The sequence below is a fragment of the Coccinella septempunctata genome, chromosome 7, assembly GCF_907165205.1.
Source record: "Coccinella septempunctata chromosome 7, icCocSept1.1, whole genome shotgun sequence".
In the NCBI taxonomy this organism is placed as follows: Eukaryota; Metazoa; Arthropoda; class Insecta; order Coleoptera; family Coccinellidae; genus Coccinella; species Coccinella septempunctata.
Window position 1 is genome coordinate 15,544,058 of NC_058195.1, and position 22,811 is coordinate 15,566,868.

General features: G+C 37.2%; 1 protein-coding gene across 3 annotated transcripts in view; it reads right to left on the reverse strand.

The window, feature by feature from the left end:
- The window catches only part of LOC123318087 (protein winged eye), a 101,367-nt gene that overhangs the window by 8,363 nt on the left and 70,193 nt on the right, over positions 1 to 22,811 (reverse strand). For 2 of the 3 annotated variants that reach the window (XM_044904785.1, XM_044904783.1), the window contains 3 exons: positions 13,883 to 14,044; positions 7,749 to 7,868; positions 5,188 to 7,532 (listed from right to left, as the gene is read on the reverse strand). In XM_044904785.1, the coding sequence (XP_044760720.1) occupies positions 5,188 to 7,532; positions 7,749 to 7,868; positions 13,883 to 14,044 (2,627 nt within the window). The remainder of the gene's footprint in view (positions 1 to 5,187; positions 7,533 to 7,748; positions 7,869 to 13,882; positions 14,045 to 22,811) is intronic. The other variant, XM_044904784.1, reaches the window with a different exon arrangement.

A 22,811-nucleotide genomic window follows, 5' to 3' on the forward strand; every position in this document is an offset into this window, starting at 1 on the left:
CTTCTTCCGACAGATGTCGAAAACATATTTTTCGTGAAATAATTCAATATTTATTTGAGAAGATAAAGAACTCGTTCTAGACAATGAAACTGTCATATTCATAATGATAGATGTAGGTTAATCGTGCGCATTAACATCTCGTTTTTCTACATAAAACTTCTCGAAAATATTACTGCTTTGGGTAAAAGTATTAAATCCATTGATTTACAGCTACAAACGATAACACACACCAGAGATGGCCAACATAATGAGACTCAAGATCTAATATTTATTTCCCAAAATCAATATAACATTTTGAAGACTATATCACGCAATAATTTTTCAGGAAAGATAGTCTCAGATTGTTCTTACAATTCATCATATGAAACCGCACCCATTTTCTCTTTGAGAATATCAAGTGGAACGTCCATTATAATTCGAATATTTCGTTAATGCATAAGGGTTTCAAAACCTTTTGAAATAGGTAAAAAATAATTCTATTCTGAAAGGTGATTTATCAAAATGGCTCAATTTTACATAAATAAGTATCTTATTTATAATCCTAATCTCTAATAGCAAATCTCTATAAACTTTGAACTTTTTTATTTCAGTCCCGTGAATACCAGGAACAAAAAAAGAGAAACGAAGAAAATACATTGTCTGAATGAAATAAAAATAAAGACTTTGGTAGAAATCGGATAAGCGATTGAGGAAAAACACTCAATTTTTTTGACAGAAATAAAAAAAATTAAATTATTGTCTTTAATTTTATGTGTGTCCACCAAATTTTATTAAAGATAAATCCACTGAATATTTTAAGGATTCATATCGATTTTGAAGACAAGGATGCTTATTGAATTTTCAATGATATCGAATTATCTAGCAAAAAAGCTTGAATACCCCTAACTGACCCCCAAAATCATAGGTTCATTTTTGGAAATAATTAAATGACTCCTGTTTTGAAATATCACAATAATTTGTTATTATTAATATTGATATTTTTATTTCAATCAATCAACAAGAATTCATCAAAATAGTTTCTTGAAGTATTAAGTTGTGAGTGAGTTCGTGAAATCCTATGTAAAATACTCTATTCGAAATATCAAAATATGGATGGAAGTTATTTGCACATAAACTCTTTTAGAAGAGAGTTGATCCAAACTTTTTCCTTTGCTTTTTCCAAACGAGAATATGTTGACAGAGCGTGAAAGCAGAGAAACTACTCAAGCCAAAATTGCTTTTCTTAACGCCCTGTATCTCAATAATCAGTCTACAAATTTTTCACCATATTATTGCATTTTTCCAGAAAATTTGCGAGAGGAAAATTCTAAAAAAAAATTCATTCGATACGACATCAATAAATCAACTAAATATCTACTAGCAAAATTAAAAATAAATGAAGATACAATAAAAGTTGAAATTAATAAATTCAGGTAAGAAATATTTGTGGGGGTTTTTCTTCTGTGAATGAAATGAAACAATCTAACGTTTATCAATATCATTTTGACAATTGTGTTCAATAATGATGTAAGACTGAAAACATCTTTGATATGTGTACAAACATGCAGTCACAATTGAAAAAAAGATTATAACTGAACAGAAAAATTGAAATAGCTATTACTAAGCAACAAACAGCAATATAAAGTGTCCCAAAATTTGGTTCACTTCAGAAGTAATTATAAAAATCGATATTTTCATAGAAATAAATCACTCGTACTGAGAGAGGGTGGATACTCAGTCCTTGGATTTCAGAAGGACACAGAATCAGGGACATCCTTCTGAAATTTCAACTCCAAAAACTGTTCCTCGAACTACCCCAATGAAAACATCGAATACGTGTTTATAACTACTTGAAAAATTAACATTTGAGACACCATATATTTCCTTAATTTGTTGATCTTACTCATAGTTGATGTTCTCTTCTGCAACACAACCTTCATCTTTCAAGTTGTTTTTGATGCTCGAATTCAAATATCTCGTTTGGAATCACCTGATATTTACACATTCAGAACATTTTGAAAGATAAACGTTTAAAATTCAGCATAGACATTATCAACTATCATTATTTTTCAACCCTGTATCATCACGAGCCCTCCCTAATAATATTTTCCCATAAAATATATTCATGTATTGATGAAAGCTTCCACATCAGGACACTATCTTGCAGCCTACAAATTCGGTAAGCTTCTTGTAGAAGAATCTTGATCTGTCTTTGTATCTCAAAGGGTTATTATAGCAAAATAATTTTCATTTCTATCCTGAGGTATTACGGCAACGTAGAAGGCGTTCATTGAACCGTCTCATATAATTCGCATTGGTTTCACCTTCGTTTGTGATGACTGGCAGCAAAGCGCTATATGTAAGTACATATACAATATACTACTACATGATTTTTCTTCTTCTGCATGTTGTTATTATTTTCATAATTGAAGATCTTCAATCCCTTCAAATCTATCCTCGTATAGTAACTCTTTATGCTGGAAATGATTTCTGTTCCCGAAAATATGATGTTGTATTTTTTAGGGCACGATCTGCGAAGGCTGACTTTTTATTTTGACTTAGTCCAGTTCCCTATGTCTTCTTCTTGTTCCAACAATGTAGAAGCTTCATTTACACAAGAACATTATAAATGGAAAAATAGAATTGCTCTGATGTCCAAAATCATTCGTATTGAATGCGGAGGTTCGCAAATACAGGCTTGAAAAACGCCGATATCACAAAACTTACTTGAAACTGGATTCGAAGTACTGTCAAAATACTCATGCACAACTTACGGAAACTCGATCTTTGAGCTAAAAATGGCTTAACATTTCGAATTATAAATATACCTTCACATGAAATACGTATTTGTGTCATTGTAACTTAATCCAAACGACCATTGGATGTGAGAATCCCAAATTATTGATGTATAAGAAAAAAAAGATACGGGGAGCCTATTTCCTCTACTGAAACCATAATATATGTAAATATGACCGCCTTTTACATACTTCATTTAGATCTTGCTCCGCGCGCGGCTTGTTCAAATCGTAAGATAAAAACCGGTCTTGCAGCTTCACTAAGTCTCACTATCTTCGAATGAGATCTCGATTTTAAATACCCCATTCGAGTTTTTGCCCTCATATATATTGTCAGCTCACGCTAGTAGTACTTGAGTTGAGTTGAGTCGATTCTGTCTGTTCCCCATTAAAGCCTTACGAAGCAGATTAAAGTTTGAAGAGAAGTTTATTACGCTCATATTTGAGAATGCAATGAGTAAACGAGGAAAGAGCCACTTATCAAAAATCTATCTCGAAACATGTTCATGATCTAATTTCCCTGTTAAAACATAATACGAACCTACAAAATCAATTCAAAAGAGAAATTTCACTTTGTACTTCCTAACACTTTGCATATACAGGATGCAGCTTTGACTTGTACATCTATTTTAACAGAAGATTTTTGAGGTCAAGAGACACTTTTTCCTTCACCATTTCCTCTAGTTTGGATCGGTTGAAGAGGTACAAGCTGTTGAAAATCCATTAAAAAATGTAATTTTCAGTTATAACTTTTTTCCGAACATAAAATTCACTCTCACTTTCAGTTTCTTCATTATGACCATTAGATAGACAATAAAAATACCAGAAATTTATAGAAACCAGCACTCAAAAGTAAGTTGAACGCTCACTAATGATCATTTATAGACTAATAATTTATTTATTATTAGACTATGCATAAATATAATGCATGAAACACGAAAAAAACGTCTGAATAATGTCAGAACTCACCTTGAAAATTTATAAATTTAATTTTATAATTTTTATACATGGTGGGCTTTTTAAAACGAAACAGACGAGATAACGGGCGGAATACATTTATTTCGAAAAAATGCTCGGACACGTCGATTTTTGTTTCGAGGGGGACAACTTTTAAGGTCAAATTCACAACTATATCGCTTCAACCCTAAGTGTTATTACACCAACCCCTAAATTTTTAATGGGAAAGATAGGGTGAGTGATACCTCATTTGAAAGGCCTTTTTATCCTGAATTCAGCGTATTAATTTTTTTCTCATTAAATGCATTCGTTTTCGAGATATTCAATTTTGAATTTCGTACAGTACCAGTCATTCCGCTAACCTTGCTATGTGAAATCATCAATTATTTGACTAATTCATTCTGTGGTTACGATGGTAACCGTTAATTGTCAACATTAGACAACGAAATAATTATTATTGGTAATTACTTTCTTCTACAATCAAGGTGGTTCTCTCGTCTGTTTCGTTTTAAAAAGCCCACCCAGTATAATCATGGATTTGAAAGCCGGGGACATTCCAAGGATTGAAAGCAACCGAAAGGCACAAATATAATTTAAAAAAAATACATTTCCATTGAAAGAATTTTTCCCATTATTCACAAGGTTGGCAAACGTTTCTGAACGCGTCCATTGAAAGAGCTTGTCATTTTACGTACGCATTGTCAAAAATTCTGGTCGTCTAACAGTTGCCTTAGCGACCGAGAATTTTGTGTTTTACTGTCAGATAAACGCTTGGATTTCGTAACAAATATAGGTCGTTTGTCAATAAACGTCTTTGTTTGAAACAAAATCGACGTCCCGAGGCATGTTTTCGAAAATCAGAAATAATGAATTTATACTTTTCGAAAGCACTGTATATTTATGTGCAAATGTTTCATAAACTTCTATACCGAATTTTTTTCAATGTTTAGTAAGGAATATCCTCATTTATGGTACAAACTTCTCGACTTTAAATTAGCCCAAAGTTACACACCTGATTTTGCTGAATGAAGTTGAAAACTAGCATAATTCACTTCCGTTGTTACAAAAAAAACCATCACTAATCTATGGCCTAACGAAATCGGAGAAAAATTCATATTGAGTAAAATATAATAATATAATAAAAATCATCAAAGAAAAAATACAAAGAACTGCACAATAAATATTTTCGAAATTATTAATATTTCTGTAGAGTTTGATCTTATAAAAGTGGCTCTTTTCCGTTTTTGAAGAAAACATATTCCTTGACGAGGGGAGACCCTAAATGAAAGCTATAATATGAATCCCAATTCAATTAAGTTAGATCGCTCAATTATGGTATGAAGTATTATTGAATAGGCTCAAATAATAGGCTGAAAATTTTAAAACACCTTGTTGGCATCGTCGATCCAAATCATCATCACAACAGGTAGAATTATCACAGAACAGTTGTACTTACAGCGTCTCTAAGGATCTCTTCCCTTGACATGATATGTGGTCGGTTGCCCCGTTCTCCATCCAAAGTTATGGAATAAACATCTGGAGGTTGGACAGCGTGCAGCCTTCCAGCGTAAAAGAGTCCACCCATTGCGGTCAGAACCCTCAAATTCTCCGTCTCCAGATGTGCCGATGTCAAGGTACACACATGGGGTACTTCCACTTGTTCTTCTTCATCAGCCACCTCAGTTTTGACCACGACTGGTTCGTCTACTTCCTCTTCAGCCGTTGTTGATTTCGTTTCGAGACTGTTGTACTCCTCATCTTCATCAGTCTCCCAGCTCGATTCTTCCTCGTACGTTTCTGGGTCAGATCTCTTTGCAGGTTCCCTGACGAGTATGTTGTTGTTGTTCTTGTTCTTCGTCTCTACGAACACGCTGGTGTCGTCAATGAAACGTGGAGGACTGTCCGAAAACGAGGGCCTCATTTGTAATTTCTCCTTCGCGGCCAGCAGATAACCCACGAAATTGCCTGTTTTCGGCTTTTTGGCCACTATGGTTTCGGTTGGTATGTAATGCTCTGATATCCTTTTTGGCCGTCCAACTTTCCTCTTTTTCGACGAAGACTTCCTGTCTTTATCGTGAGATTCTCTTCTACCTTCTGTGGAGCTCTTTCTCTTCAAGGGCTTAGTGTTCCCTTCGATACACCATGTGTCTTCTTCAATTTTTGATTTCGTCAGTTTTGATGGCTTAACGCTCTCAGCTACGCAAAGAGTCGGTGGTTTAAGCAGTAGAGTGCTCTTGACCTCCACTGGATCTGTTGTTTCTACGAGGTCTAGTTGAGGTGGTGGTGTTTCAGAACGATCTGAATGTGAAGACTTCTTCCTCGACCTCTTTTTTGAATGATGTCGGTGCTTCTTATTACCCAACTTTCTCAATTCCTTTTCCTTCTCCTTAAACTGCCTCTGCAGATCTGCCAGTCTCATCCTCATGTCCAATTCCATGGCATTCATGCAGGGCCATTCTGCCCTACAGCAACTCTTATTAGCGATGTATTGCGCAACAATTTCTTCCGTTTGGGGGTTATGACAGGATTTATAATTTTCCGAACGACACGTACATTTAATATCACTCTCATTATCACATGGGTTACCTTCACTAGCCGACCTTTTCAATTTACTCTTCCTTAAACCTACATCTACCTTATGCCTACGTTCCTCATCACTGTACTTATCACTCTTTCGTTTCTTATGCCTAGGCTCGTCTGAATGCCGTCTCGACTTCCTCTTTTCCTTCCTAGATAATTTTGATTTTATTTTAGATTCATCAAGTCCTGTCGATTCCTCCAGTATCCTCTGTTCCGCTAAGGCGCACAACAAATCCAAACCTCCAAAATTATCATCACTACCTTTTTGCTGGATAACGCTCTGATCCCCCTCCCTAGTTTGATTGTAACTCTTTTCTGTTTCATCTTGAACGCACTCCATGGGTTCATCGATACTCGAACGTATTTCTGATTTTACCACGCTTCTACACGATTCGAATTCAACAATGCTGTTGGACAGCAGTTCTAGTCCACTCAAATCTGGCTTTGTTGTTTCTTTTTCAGGCTCTTCTACTTTCGGCTGTTCTCTTTCAGCCCTCTTATCCGCCAAAACAAGATTCTCTGGCTCCTCGTTTGTTTCCAACACGTTTTGTACCTCCCTTAGGACGGGATTTTGTTCATCTTGCACAGTATTATCCGTTCCAATCATTTCCTTTTGATTTTCCTCTTCTTGGTACTCACTAGGTGTATGAGCAGACTCTGGATTCACTTCCGGAAGAGTCTGCAGCGTATTGTCATCTTCACTACAAATTGGTGTTTCTGTCTGATTGCTTGCGTCCACTGCAAGTGGTGGATCCTCTACCTGGCTGGTTATTTCAGGCGGGGGTGTTAGGCAGGGTAAAGGTGACGTCACTTGAGATTTACAAGAGGTTTCAACTGGTTGAGGTTGCGAAAGTATCAGGTTTGGTGGGTGTTGGTAAATCACGTGTGTTGTAACAAGGGGTGCTAGGTTAGGATCTGAGAATACCGCACCAGATGCACTTGACATAGAACTGATCGTCTTCGATTGGTCGAGGGTGGATGCGTCAGCTTCTATTTTGATGAGAGTGGTAGCAGGTAAAGGAATTTTCCGTTTGGTATCTGTTGTAACAGCCAATAATCTGGTACTATGTGTTTGAGTTTGCTGGTGAAACGTTGCGCTACTGGAAAGGTAATCTGATGTTCCCGAACTCAATAACTGCAGGGGCGGAGGAGGTAAGGGAGGTAACAACAAGGGAGACTGCTGAGTATAACTTGGCCAAACAACCGCTTGTTGGATAGGTTCTGTAAAAGAAAAAATTCAAATTCTATGAACGAAGCCACAATGATAACAAAGATCCAGTTAAGCAATATTTCCACATTCTACGAAGAACAAGGATATTTTTGTCATTCAAATAGAATCAGCTCTGGTCAACGTGTATGTGTTATTGTTGATTCAGCTAACGTAAAAAAGCACCCAAGGAGGACATAGATGTGGGTTAACATAAAGATCTAACTAACCTAAGCTTGTGGTAGTGGGCAGAAGTAAAAACCCTCCATTTGTAGGATCTCGAACTAACTGAAAGCCTACAGGAGGCATGGGTACCGGAAGTGGAACCATAGATTCCATGGGGACAGGGGCTAAAACAAAAAAATAAAATAAAATAATACAAAAAGAAAACGAAGCAAAATAAGTGTCGTAAGCTTGAGCTGTGTAGAGATAAGAGTGGTAAGTGTCGTTAGCATCACCTAAGACAAACTTGATCGTTGTGAGAATGTTTGCCAACACCATATAGTTTTCATTATATTTCTCGTTTTCTGATGCTTCATCTTCTTTTGATTTACTAATACAGTCTTCATGAAATTATAAAAGGTACCAGGCCGCGTTTTCTCTAGCCCCATTTTAAGTATTTTCAGTGAACAAAACTTTAAAATCCTCATAGGTACATGATGGCGAAGCTAAAACCGTCCGAAAGCCTTCGAACAAGCAGTTGGAATAATCAGTACAGTTTGATTGTATGTAAAATAAATCAGAATAAAATAATAAATAAATACAACAATAAATAATTGCATTGGCCTCTTCTGTTGCGTTCTTATGAGTGTATTACTCTGATGATGACGAATAGGTCAGAAATGATTGTCCGCATCAACTTGTTTATGACAGTGTTTTTCTGTTGATTTCCCCCACCATTCGATTCTGACAAAGCATTCAAAGTTTTCTTGTTAAGCTACTATTAGTTGGGGAGCCCAAGAGAGAAATTCGGGATTTGCAGGAGCGTGTTAGATTTATATGAGGGGAGGTATCTTAGACCCTGTGGAGTACCTCTACCAAAAATTAGAATATTCTAGGACAACCTGTCAGAAAAGTAAAAAAAAAACTATCATTGAACATACTCGAGCGATTAAGATATATGTGGTTAATTACATGTTGAAAAGTATATATTTATATTCTCTTAAACTGACAATTTAAGCTTGACGAAAATATGTGGGAGGGCGCCAAACTTGCAAAAAAAACGTGACTTGTACATTCTCGAACGCGGTGGCTTTTTTTTCTTAATTTGAAGCTAATGATTCAAAAATAACGGAAAAATTAAATCGGAAAGTTTCAGCAAGCCGAAACAATAAAAATCGGCCCTGAAGGTCAGAAAATCAGTTTTTTTTAATTATCTCCTCTCCTGGGCTACAAATCGTTTTCGCATTCATCGCAAAAGTTGTAGAGCTTAACATTTTCCGCAAATTTTGCCCGAAGCAATTTTCCACACGTTGGAACGTTTTTGAGATATATGGCAATTAATGTATATTAGACTGGGATTCTACATTGACCTTGGCCTTTCGCATGTGTAGCTAAGCTCCTCGCCTTTATCACTCTCTAGCTCGAAAAAGGTTAAGGGTATGAAAAATTGCTTGAGACAAAATTTGTATAAAATTTTATTATCTACAACTTTTATAATTAATACAGAAACGATGAGAGGTACAGGAAGGGAGATATTTAAAAAAATACCTTCTCATCACCTTCAAAGTGGCAGAAAACCGTCTGATTAATGTCCGATTAATGGGTCAACACGTCTGCAACATCGAGATCAACCATCTGTATGAAAATCTGACATCTGACTTTGTACAAGTAGCGATTTTTTTTTTCATTTCCAAAGGTCCGGTGTGACCTTTCTTCATGTCCAAATTGTCAGTCTCTTGAAAATCTATAAAAATCTGACGGGCTCGGTAAAAAAAAATTTTTTCAACTCTTCCGTACGGCCAGCCCCACCACGCAAACTCTCATGAATTTATTATCAGAGACACGTAGGGCAGATACAGAATTTCAATCTGACAAGCTCGAGTATGTACACCTGGCAATTTTTTTCACATCTCCGAAAACCTGCGGATGCTTTACCCACCGCTGAAAGTACATACATCATAGAACCTTTTTTTCTTTCCGCCGTCTAATCTTCAAAATCTACTATACTAGGTCTCCACGACTCTCGAGTAAATCCCGATTAAGCATCGTCGGCTACCCAACTATTATATATATTCTGTGTAAATAACTACCCTTATATACTGTTCTGTTCTCCTGTTTTGTTTAATTCTTGCTTTATGCATTCTGAATTGCAACTTCTATTTTTTCTAATCGAAATCCATCCTTAGAAAAGAGCATTCTTCCAATGAAATAATATGTTTTTCCTCATCTTTGAAACGAATTTGTTTTTATTCAATTTTGGACAAAATTGTAAAAAAAAAACAAAAATTATCTATCGCATTTTCTGTCTATGTCGATTAAGTGATTTAAACTTCATTCTGTAATTCGTTTTCAATTATATCAAACGAATGATACCAAGTAATTGAAAATAAAATTTTACGAAAAGCGGGGAAACTGGCTAGATTAATTATTAATGAGTATCGCAAATTGATTTGGGCTGTTTCTGGTACTTCTAGACTAGATAGGTGAAAACGTTGAAAGGAGTCCTGGGCTTCTTTCAACGTTTTTCCCTAGATCTAGTCTAGAATAACCATGAAACAGCCAAAATCAAGCAATTGATACCCCGTACTTTTTACTTGCAAGTCCAGATATGGCAATTTGAGGCAGCTATTGGCGAAAATTTTTTTTTTCAGAAGAACATAAAACTCACGCTAGGGAAAATAAGGGTATTCCATATATAGCATTACCAACAAGTATCCTAATCGAGCAAACAAAAAGAGCTCTTGATGCCCACAGACCACAGCCGAAAACGCTTCAAAAACAAGGTTTTTTGCCGAAACTTGGTGAAACGCATGCGCAGAGAAGATGCCAAGCAGTTAGTGGTACACCTATTAACCAGTTTTTCCTGAAAGTTATAGTAGGTATTTAAAATATTATTGTATCTCTTTATTTCAACCTCCAAACTCTCAGACTCTGCATCTACATTCGAGAAGAAACTTGGGTTATTTTGAAGAAAAAAAAAATTTATTTCATTATCCTTCAAGGGCGGGCATAGGGCGGCTCGCTAAAGGAGGCAAGTGAGGCTATGCCTTTTCATAAAGCTGAGGATCCAAGTTCATAATGTACATACATTCCTAAAGTAAATTCAAACAGAATACTTCATAACGCATTGTACAGATATTCCAATAAAAATCCTCCGATTCGAACTCGTTGAAATGTAGCCACAATTTTGGCGGCCGTGGTGCTATACTGCAATGTGTGTTGCTTATTGAGGGAGGCTAGTCGCCAATATGGTTCCGGTGACAGTGATCTACAATTCTCAGTTCACAGTTCGCATAAAGGCGCATTTATACCAAACGAGCATTATTCGCGAACACTGTTTGCAAACAGTAGTACGGGCGGTGTAAACAGTCATCGGCGCCGAACAGAGTTCGCAAACCCTGTTTTCGAACGTTTCAGAGAGCTCGAGCTCATTTCGCCACATGCCGGTAAAGTAATGTTTCATTATAAGGCACTGTTTGCGAACAATGCACGCAATATGCACAGGCGGTGTAAACACTCATCGACGCCGAATAAAGTTTATGAAGCCTGTTTCAAAACGTTAAACGTTTTAAAAAGCTCGATCCCGTTCCGTCTCATGTCGGTAAACCGACGAATCATCAAAGGGATTCGGATTTCCTTGCACATCTGGCGTCATATCATCGAAATCACCGGTGGACCGTGATAAGTTATTGGGTCTTGGTATTTAATTTATTTTGAATTTTGGTGAGATCTCTTGAATCGTGATTTCATAATTAATCAATCCATTTGAAATGGAGTCCATTTACGATGGCTTCACAGACAGACGGTAATAATTTTCAATATTGATGGTTTTGAAATTCGGTAAAGGTACATGATGACACTTCCATATGAATCTCCTGCAGCCAAAAGTGTTAGTGCCAGTCTTACCGACGCTGGAATGTTCTCTCGATAATTGGTGTCTTTCTTTACACTTTTTCCTCAATTTTGGCGAGTAATTTTTTTTTAAAGTCCGATAATGACATGCGGCAGAAATTTCTAAAAAGTTCAGTTTCGTCCGCTCTCAAGTCATCTAGCTAGCAGCTGGGTATAATTTCTTCCCTTCAGAAAAGAATTCACCCAGGTTGTTCGTCTCCTCCTTTGCGTAGTTCTTTTATTTGAGAGAGTATTACTATCAGAGACTCTGATTACTATAGATTCAGTAGAAATTGCAATTTTAGATAATGAGGGTGCCATGTCGGTGCACTTTAGAGAGACCTCGTTGAATTATCAAGAACAACCGCTCGTTCGGACAGGACAATGCTCGTTTGGTATAAATGCACCTTAAGCTGAACGACTGACCGGGAATATCCGAGCAAGGCAGGCTGAGCTCAGTTAGATATTTCAGCGAGTGGTTTATTCGAATTTTGAAATCCTTGTGATTTTGCTGTCAGGTGTTGATACTAGATCAGGAATATAATGAATGGAATAGAGGAAATTAAACATTGCGAAACTATTACACATTGGATTTCGAGAAATAATTTCAGTGAGTTAGAATTTCCTGCCAAAGAATAACTCCCACCTCCACGGTGGCCCTTGCTGGATGATAAAATATATCCTGGAAACTATTTTTAAAAAGAATTAATTCCAGGAAAAATATCACTTTTCATTATATTGAAAAATATGATTGATTGACTGTAGTTGGGGAGCCGAAGATGCTAAATCGGGATTTACTCGAGCGTCGAAGAGATCTAGTGGATTTTGAGGAATAGATGGTAGAACGAAAGGAAAATTCTATGATGTATGCAATTTCAGCGACGGGAAAAGCGTTCACAAATTTTCACAGATGTAAAAAATAACCTGAGCTCATCAGATTTTCAGAGGATATGTTATTTGGACTCAAAGGAAGCTACTTTCAAGAGACTGACGTGGACACAGGGGTTTTTTGAAAATGCAGAAAAAATCGTCGCTTTTACATTCTAGAACGTGTCAGATTTTCATACAGCTAGTTAATCTTGGTATTGCAGACGTGTTGACCTATTAATCTTACACTAATCAGGGGAAGTTTTCTTAATCTGACAGTTTGAAGATGATAACACAGTGTTTTTTTCAAATATCTCCCTTCCTGTACCTCTTATCGTTTCTGTATTCATTATGAAAGTTGTAGATAATAAAATTTTATACAAATCTTGTCTGAAGCAATTTTACATACTCTTCACCGCTTTTGAGTTAGAGGGTAATGAGGGCGATAAGCGTTGACACATGCTAAACGCCAAGGTCAATGTACATTCATCGCCATATCTCAAAGACGTTAAAACGTAGCAAAAATTGCTTCGGACGAAATTTGTAGAAAATGTGATGCTCTACAACTTTTATAATAAATGCGAAAACAATTTGAAGCCTAGGAGAGGAGGTAATTCAAAAAAACTGATTTTTGTGACCTTTATGGCCAACTTTTATTGTTTCGGCTTGCTGAAAATGTCAGATTATATTTTATCCGTTATTCTTGAATCATTAGCTTCAAAATAAGAAAAAAACCACTGAGCTCGAGAATGTAGACGCGACTTTTTTTCAAGTTTGGCGCCCACCCACACATTTTCGTCACGCTTAAATTGTCAGATTAAGAGAATATATACTTTTCAACATGTAATTAACCACATATATCTCAATATGATACGCTCGAGTTTTTGCAATGATCGTTTTTTTACTATTCTGAGAGGCTGTCCTAGACAATTCTCCCTATATACAGGTCTAATTTTTGGTAGAGTTGCTCTAAAGTCCAAAGTATCCCCTTATATTAATCTGACACGCTCGAGTAAACCCCGAATTTCCCTCTTGGGCTCCCCAACTACTGCTAATACTTGAATCCATTGCTGATCAAAATTTTAGCCTCCTCGGTTCAAATGACCACGAGACGCCACAGTTATCCTCAACTTTCGCCGAGCAATTTACTAATTCACCCTATTAGGAATAAAGCACAGTACTGACAGAAGAAAACTACAGAATGTAACGCACTTCCTCATTTATTTCAAATTCCTGACAGATTATGAAATACCAACACCGAAGTATTAAAGCCTTCACCAGCATCCCAAAACCTGAAAATTATAGAAACGCTTCTATGAAATAACCCGACATGCCTCCGTTAATAAAAGTTGCTAAAATACGTCGTCAGAAGCGTTGCGTAAATGATAAAGCGCAAAACGCTTGAAATGTTATACTTCATTTATAAAAAGCGTTATAGACTCACCGGGGTATTGCCATAAAGTAGGCGCGGAGAGGGAGGAGCCTTGCGCGGCTCCCATTGGCCAGCTTGCTAATGCTGTGTTCCGGTCGTCGGAGCATTGTAAAAGCGTTCCCCCTGCTGCTCCTCCTGCTGTCACACTTGCAGCCATGTCAGCTTGCGTGGATTCTGTAGTATAAGTAAAGTCAGTTTTGACGAGTGGACATATTCCAAGATTGATGAGGTGAGGTGGGTAAATAAATGCGATAACGACCGACAGAATGGTTTTTTCCTCCGTGGATAGGCTACTGTCGTGCAGCAGGAATGAGGTTTATCATACGTATTTTCATGTAGGACACAATTATGCAGGGTGTTTTCAAAGGTGAAGCTTTTTTTTTCGACAGAAGGTAGAACTCATCAAAATAAGTCGTTTAACCGAAAATTTTCTTTATTAAGTATCTAAGATGGCTGAGATACAACCCCTGGAAGTTCGTCGAAATTTCATTGAATTTCAAGTACCGGACTATGGAAGGTGACTCCGGCATAGCAAAAACAAAACAAAACATAAACATATGGCTGGACAATGGATGGTTCAGTACCAAGTTCATCGGATTAGATGCATCAGGTCTCAGGTCACTTTTGAGAGAATCATAATTGTTGTATCGTGTAATTTGGGGTGAAAAAAATGGACAGGCAGTTTCTTGAAAGTGCTTATGTTAGTTATGTTGAAAAAGCGCTATGATGTTTCCCCATTTCATCCCATTTTTACTACCATTGTTGGAATGTTCGAACAAGATTATGATGCCCATTGTGAAAAAATTCGTGAATAATTTAGAAGAATTTTATTGGTGAGGTTTTGAAGTATTATTCTATTTTTTACACTTGTGTCCTAAGTCTCTTCTGTCAGTTGTTATCGAAATAAGCCATATCATAAAATCGTGTAAGTTACTAAAAAAAAATGAGAACAATTTGGAAATCCTAAGTTTCCATTTTCATCACCACGTAAATATCGAACGAGCCAATATCCTAAACGAAACCACATGGTCGAATTAGGAGATAAGTTTTTTCCCACTGCTTTGCGATAATTCAGCAAACAAACGGTCTAGGGTCGTATTAGGATCTATTTCAGTAATCATTTACAATTTTTTTCAAATTTGTCATTTTGCAAGTTTTGTATGGGTGATTTTTTGTGAAACGCTTCATTTTGACCAGTTCTTCCTTCTGTTGAAAAACAGCCTCTAATTCGAATATAATTAATATAATATAATTATTGTGATTCTATCTAGAGAATTGGATGCTTTGTACATCTAATCTCATACTTGGAGTAGTAGAAAGGCACATTGAATCATTTAATCCTATAGTTCACAAAACACCCGCCTTACACGCTACTTTTTCACTTAGCGCTTAGTCTAAGGCTGACTGAGACGCAAATTGAAAGGCGTATAGCGCGTGTAAGGTATCGCAGAGCGGCTCAGATTCAATAGTAAACAAAAACGCGCTACTCACACGCGCTATACGCATGACTAACTGACATCAGTAATCTATGGGCTATACGCGTCTCAATTTGCGCTTGGCCTGAGACGCGTATAGCGGATTTTGTGAACTAGCTATAGGATTTTTGCTGCTCCAATTAGGACCTCGTGTATGAATTTAAATGTGCAATGCATCCAATTATCCGAATCGAGTTAATTATCCCATAAATCATATATCGCAGTAAAATAAAAGAATTAGATTAGGTACATGAAGTCGATTGATAATATGAAGCCAATGCAAATTATTCACCGGGGATACTCCAATAACAATCATTTGTTTACTATATTTTCATCTTGTTACCATCAATCATTTTCGATCTTTGACATTAGCTTTGATTTATTGCCAATTTATTCATATCCTTTTCTGAAAAGAATGAGAATGGAGGAGGGGAGTTAATGGTTTGTCCTTCAGATCCTAATGATCTAAGCCAGTTGTTCCAGTGAATGCTTACAAGGTTTTTATAACATACAGGAGTTGATTTATCTGCTGTGAAATTTTCTCAGAAACATATATCTAATAGTTTACAGGGTCTTAATGAATAAGTGCGACAAACTTCAGGAGCATATTCTGCATGAAAAAATTATGGCATTATGCTATATAACTGTTTTCCGCAAATGCTTCGTTTTCCGAGATGCAGGATTTCATAGTTTTATTTAAAAACTGTCTATTTATTTATCGCTCTGAAACAGGCCGAGATATGCGAATGAAATTTGGTGGGTTTCAATGAAATATTGGTATTTGAAAATGTTGACAGCAGCCCACTAGCGTGCGTCGCTACTACTCAATGTAAAGGCAAATACTCGTTAAGATGTTATATTTTTTTGCATAGAAACAGCGCCCCATACGAAAAAACGGCAAGAGAGTTTTTGTCACGAATTGAACGAAGAATTAAAAAATGAGTATTAGTTGGAAATATCTCAGTGGCGTACAGTTTTTTTCTTGAAAAAGTCGATATCATTACCAGGAGGAGTCTTCGTCTCATTCAAATATTTTAACGGTAAATTCTAGAGGTCAAGAGAAACACTTTTTTCTATACCATTTTTTCCGATTGGACCCTGAAAAAAGATATAGCCATTTAAAATTTTCATAACGAGTTGTGCCACCACTGAATTACCTTCAGAATATCTAGCTAAATCTGTGATACTACACATCTGTGGATCTTTTGAACAGAGTTGTATTCAGCCAAAGCACCCAATTTTTCTAATTTCACAGGTACTTTTTAATTTTTGAATATCCAATTACTCGAAAACGGCGCATTGTACGAGAAAATATGAGGAATACTTTTATTTTACGAAATGTTCAAGTATTCATAAGATAGCGTCTAACTTATTTCGAAGAATTGGGTTCTTTGAATTTGGGTATTTTTATGGTACGTAATGATCATAATGAGAAAACTGGAAGACGTGGGTGATATCTTGTGTTCGAAACTATATTCCGAAATTCATTTCATTCGATAAAACCGTTTCTGAGATAGAACTAGAAATACCTACCATTTTTAATGGGTTTTCAACGGCCTGTAACTTTCAAACCTAGCCTATTCGGAAAAAATGGTAATGTAAAGAAAAAAAAGTAATTTTTTTTTTGTCACACTTATTCACTAACACCCTGTATAAATTAATCACATCGTGCATTTCAAACCCAATTAATAACCATCGTGAAAGGAATAACATCGTCACCACAAATCAGAAAGGATGCATCAAAGACAGCCGAGGACTCAAAGAACAACCAATAAAATAAAAGATTCAGTTATCTGTAATCAAGCGTTCTCTAAGTGAAGGAATCTTTACGCTGCGTACATAGACTACAAAAAGTATTCGATTCCATTCCCCACGAATTGCTCTTGATTATCTTGAAGAGTTACAAGGTAGATACTTATATTGTTGAGTTCCTGGAAAACGCCATGTCAACCAGGTGCACCAGTCTACAGATGAAAGCAGCAGATAGTCCCATCACAATCACAACTGAACCTATTCCAATCAGTCGCGGAATTTTCCAAGGAGACACGCTAAGCCCTCTGTGGTTCTGCAGAGCCTTGAATCCCTTGTCCATACGGACAACGGATTTGCCATCAAGAGCGGTAGTAGAACTATGATGAAGCTGAGACATCTCCTTTACATGGACGATTTAAAACTCCTTGCATCTACTAAAAACCAAATGCCACAGTATCAAGTATCTAGGGATCAAACAGGCTAGACGGATCAATCAGACCCAGATGAAGAGAGAATTGACGGAGGTTCTAAACCGCAAGAATCTGATCGAAGCAATTAATACCTACGCTCACTAAGCACTGAGCTACTCATTCAGTATCATTTCTTGGACCACCACCGATTTAGCAGCCTTACAGAGAAATATAAGAACAGTGCTGACAAAACATCATAAAAATCACCCTAAAAGCTCAATAAGACGAACAGATCCTCCACGACACCTTGGGGTGGAGGAATTGTTGATTTGTCCGGATGTCTCAGGAAATTGAAAGACTTCGAGAATATTTCCTGAACAAGGCTGCTTCATCAGAACTTTATCGAGTAGTCTGTGAAGCTGATAGTTCTACTCCGTTAAAGCTGCAGTAGGACTACTTGGAAACCGTCGAGCACTCTGCAGAAAGCAAAATGCAGACACTGATTGGCAAACCGTTGCATGGAAGGCACCATAATGAGGTCAACCATGATTACGTGGACATATCTGAGTCGAACTTACTGTTTGGTTGTTTTTCGAGACAGGATCAAAGGATTCCAACAAGGAACTATCACATGAAACTATCCAGCACATCACTGGGAGATTCCAGAAGTTCGCAGGCAAGCAGTACAAGAAATGACAAGATTTTACACCAAGAATTGGCAATAAAATACCAACTACTAAGGTCAAAAAAGGTTTCCTATTACAATTACCATCCGGATGCTGTATTGGAAAATGATCATCACAAACTCTACTCACGGTACTCACAGACCGGAAAATGACTCACAATAGACCTGACCTCATATTGCTGAATAAGACTGAGAACAGAGCGCTATTCATTGACGTGATGATTCCAAATAATACCAATCTACTGGATAGCCACATTGAAAAAATTTCAAATCACAGAGATTTCGAGGAACAAACCAGAAGACAGTGGAAGTTGAAAGATATCAAGACCATCCCTATTGTCATTTTATCTACAGGCTTGATACCGAAGAAACTACCAGAGGAGAACTTGAGGAAACTTCAGTTGGAAGAATATATCTCATGAGATATATGCAGAAATTCAGAAGAACCACATCTGCTCCAACCATAAGTGCGGGTAGATCAGGATTCCAACCGACAGCAAGAAGCCGAGGAGCGGCCGGAACCCGACCACCACCACGGGCCCGAAAACCTGGAAAGGGCTCCAATAGAGCTTAACCTTTTCATATCTGAGATATCTGGGATAAGTGAATGTTCCTCTGGAGAGGAGTGTGACAGCCTCAAGTCTTAATTCATAACTTCATCATTACTTGGTTGCTTCAACTAACAAACTTACTCGGAGTAAGCTCTGAATATGCCGGAGCGTTCATAAACTTACTCCGAGGAAGACCGAGTATGCTCTGTAGGCGTTCATAAACTTCCTCGAAGTAAACTCTGTTTTGAAATGGGTAAAGTTAAACTCTGACAGTTTTGACCTAAAGTTTCCTAGAACTCCTAGAAGACATTATAATTTTGTTTGTCAGAGTGAGATTGTGAACGACGATCTCGAAGTAAGTATGTGAACGCAACCCCTTATACAGGCATCGTTCATTACTTTCAAAATATTCCGAAAAAGGAACACAGTATCGAGGTTCACAAACCGTACAATCTAACCTTAAAGAGTTACGTTCGATACTCCTTGGTACGAACCATGTAACTAGCACCCTCTTTGAGAGCCAGATATAAAAACGAATTCATGGGATGAATCAGCTTCCTGAGAACAAGCAGATGGAACAAAAGAGTTCAAGAACTGAAAACAATTGATCATTCTGCATGGAGAATGCAAAAAAGGCTACGGGGAGAAAAGACTAAAATTCCACCCCTACACGGAGAAAGGGGGGATGGCGTATACCAATACTGATAAGGCAGATGCATTGGCGGACTCCATCGAATGAGAATCTACAAATTACAGGATAGACGATGATAATGAAGATCTAGAAGAACTGGTTGAAGAAAATGATGAAGAAATGGATGAATTACCAGCGGCTGCTGAAATAGACAAACCAACATCGCCAAATGAAATCAGGGAAATAATTAGAAGTCTAAAGCAGAGGAAAGCTCCCGGAAGCGATAAAATAACGAATGTTATGTTAAAGAAATTACCTAGAAAAGGTATATCCGCTCTAACAAATATCGCGAATGGAATTATGAGGACAGAACACTGCCCAGAAAAATGGAAAACAGCGGAAGTCATAGTGTTCAATAAACCATTCAAAGAGAAGAAGTTCCCACAAAACTATAGACCGATAAGTCTACTGTCGGCGTTAGAAAAAGTAGTAGAAAGAATTATAGCCACGAGTCTAAATGAGGAAACCGAAAATCTGAAACTAATACCACCAGAACAGTTCGGATTCAGAAGAGAGCATTCAACAGAGCAACAATTATTAAGGCTCACAGAATACACTGCAGAGGGATTCCAAAATAAACAAGCTACAGGTCTTGTTTTACTAGACGTCGCCAGAGCATTCGACAGAGTATGGCATGAAGGATTAATATACAAGATGAGATGTGCTGGATATTCGATCAAAATATACAAGTTGATCCGGAATTATCTCAAAAATAGAAGATTTTACGTGAAAGTGGGAGGAGGATGCTCCTCAACAAGAGATATAGAGGCTGGAGTACCCCAAGAATTAGTACTTGGGCCACTTCTGTACAACATATACTTCAACGATATTCCGAAAAATCCAAGAACCATGCTAACGTTATATGCTGACGACACAGGCATAGCAACTCGACACCGCAACCCAGAAGTAATAGGACGAGTTCTACAAGAGACGATTGACGAAACAAATGACTGGTGCATAAAGTGGAAAATCAAGCTCAATGGACAAAAGAGCCAAGCAATATTACTACAGAAGAGCAGACTGCGACCCACAACGAAACTGGAAGTTGACGGCGAAGAAATCGACTGGAAAAATGAAGCCAAATATTTAGGAACAACGCTTGACAAAGGACTTACTTGGAAAAGTCATATCAAACAAGCAATCGACAAACCGAAAGCAGCGATGAATAGACTCTCTGATAGGAAGAAGAAGCTACATGTCGAACCAGACAAAATTGAAGATAATCAAAGCCGTTGCTAGGCCTCAACTGACTTATAGATCAGTTGCCTGGGGTTTCGCGGCAAAGAGCCATATCAAAAGAATTCAGGCCACTGAAAACAAGCTGCTACGATGTGCAATAGATGCACCTTGGTTTGTCAGGAATAGACAGATTTATAGGGACCTGAAATGGGAAACCATAACGGAATTCATGAACAGAAAAGCAGAGAAATTATTCGAAACAGCGAAAAACCATCCGAATCAAGAACTCAGGAGACTAGTGGACTACGACCCAGAGGAAGACAAAAGGAGAATGCGAATTTACCGAAGGAGACCAAGAGATCAATTAAAAAGAGATTAAAATAACAACAGAAACTTATTGAAAAATTCAATAAAATGTTAATCCAATAGACGATAAACACATAAATCCCAGCACGATAGTGTGCGAGAAGAAAACCGAATAAGAGATGAACGGTTTATAGGCAAATGCCCGGAACCAGTCAAAGAATCAGCTTCCGAAATTTTGTTACTAAGCAAGCAAACCTCGATTATCTTTCATTTTTCTACATATAATAGTGACAAGGTTCCCTTTTTTGAAACACCATGTAGGTATACCTATAAGATTCCGTAATATCAGTCTGCGGAACGCTTTTCTGCCTGATCTTTCAAAGTACCGTTCGGAACGGAACTCTCGAGGATTTACATCCTCCAACACGAATTTTTTGCAGTTACAATATAACGTTACTCAATTTTACCTGTCAGATTCCAGATACCGACACACCCCTTTTTAACGCTCGAAGTCAAACAATTATTCATATCCTAGGATAGTACGATAATGATGGTGTTGCAAAATCAGATTAGCGTGTGAAAGAGTTACCAGCGTGTTTGTCGTTTCCGACCTATCTCGAATTTCCACTCGTAGCACCAGCGAAAGTGAAGAAAAATAATTACACGCTGCGATAGTGTTCTGTTCTTCATATAATTGAGACTATAGTTTTTGCGACTAACGGCCGGTTTCATAATCGAACCTAAAGTCGCTTTAATTTTTAAAGCATCCTTTAACCCTACTAAAAATGACACTAAAGAAAGCTTTAAGCTTAAAGTGACTTTCGATTCGATTATGAAACTGGACGTTAATCTTTAGTGCTCGAAATAGTGCCGTAAATCACAGGCATGTTTTAAAAGATTGACCGCGGGTTTCATGAAACTTTGATTATCCGATCAACGATTAGACAATCCCTCGATTTCTAAAACGAAATCACTGAAACTTTTTTTCATTTCTGAATATGTTGAAGAAGTAGCAATTGAGGATAAGTGAATGGACGTATGAACATCATAATTTGATGCGGGAATGATATTCTGAATGATCATTACGGAATGGAGAATTCTCCTCTATTTGGGTTATCACAGCATATGCAAGTTTAAACTGAATAATTATGAATTTCATTCATGAATTTTTCAAATGCACCGCGGGAACTATTCGAAATCATTCTTCAAATATGAGGTTTTAAAATTTAAATCGCTTCGTTTCTAGTTTACGATTTGGCAACAGCGCCTACTAGCAAATAAAATGAACAATGGTTTTTTTTTTATAAAATAACAGCTGTTGATTTACAGCCATCATAAGGCGCGTATTCACTGGTGAGCGTCAACAGCAACCGGCCATAAAAATCCCATAAAATTTTACGACCCTCCTCGTTCGTCGCAGACTCCATAGACAGCCATCTTTATCTATCTCATCAAGATAGTGCATTTGTTGCGTTGATAATAAATTATCTGTGGATGTTGCCAACATGTGCAATAGAAACGACACGCTTAAAATTTCAAATACCCATTTTTAATTTTCATTTTTAAGTACTTGAAATAATTTTTTTTTGGGAATCGGTTGAAATGGTTATTTCACAATGTGACGTTTCAAAGATATTTCATAAAAAATACATCATGTTCGTCAGAAGGAATATTCCCTTATAGAGAATTGATTGAGAACAAATTGACGTCTATTCGTTAATCAAGCGTTGATTGTCCGATCAAGCTTTATGAAACCCGGGGCTGATCTTTCAGAATTCCTGAGGTGCTAAATAGATTAATCGCACAAGTCAGGATTTCTTAGAGAATCCATCTTGGAGTTGTTATGATCAGGGGACTCCAAAAAAAGATTGAATTACCCATTGTGTGTTCAT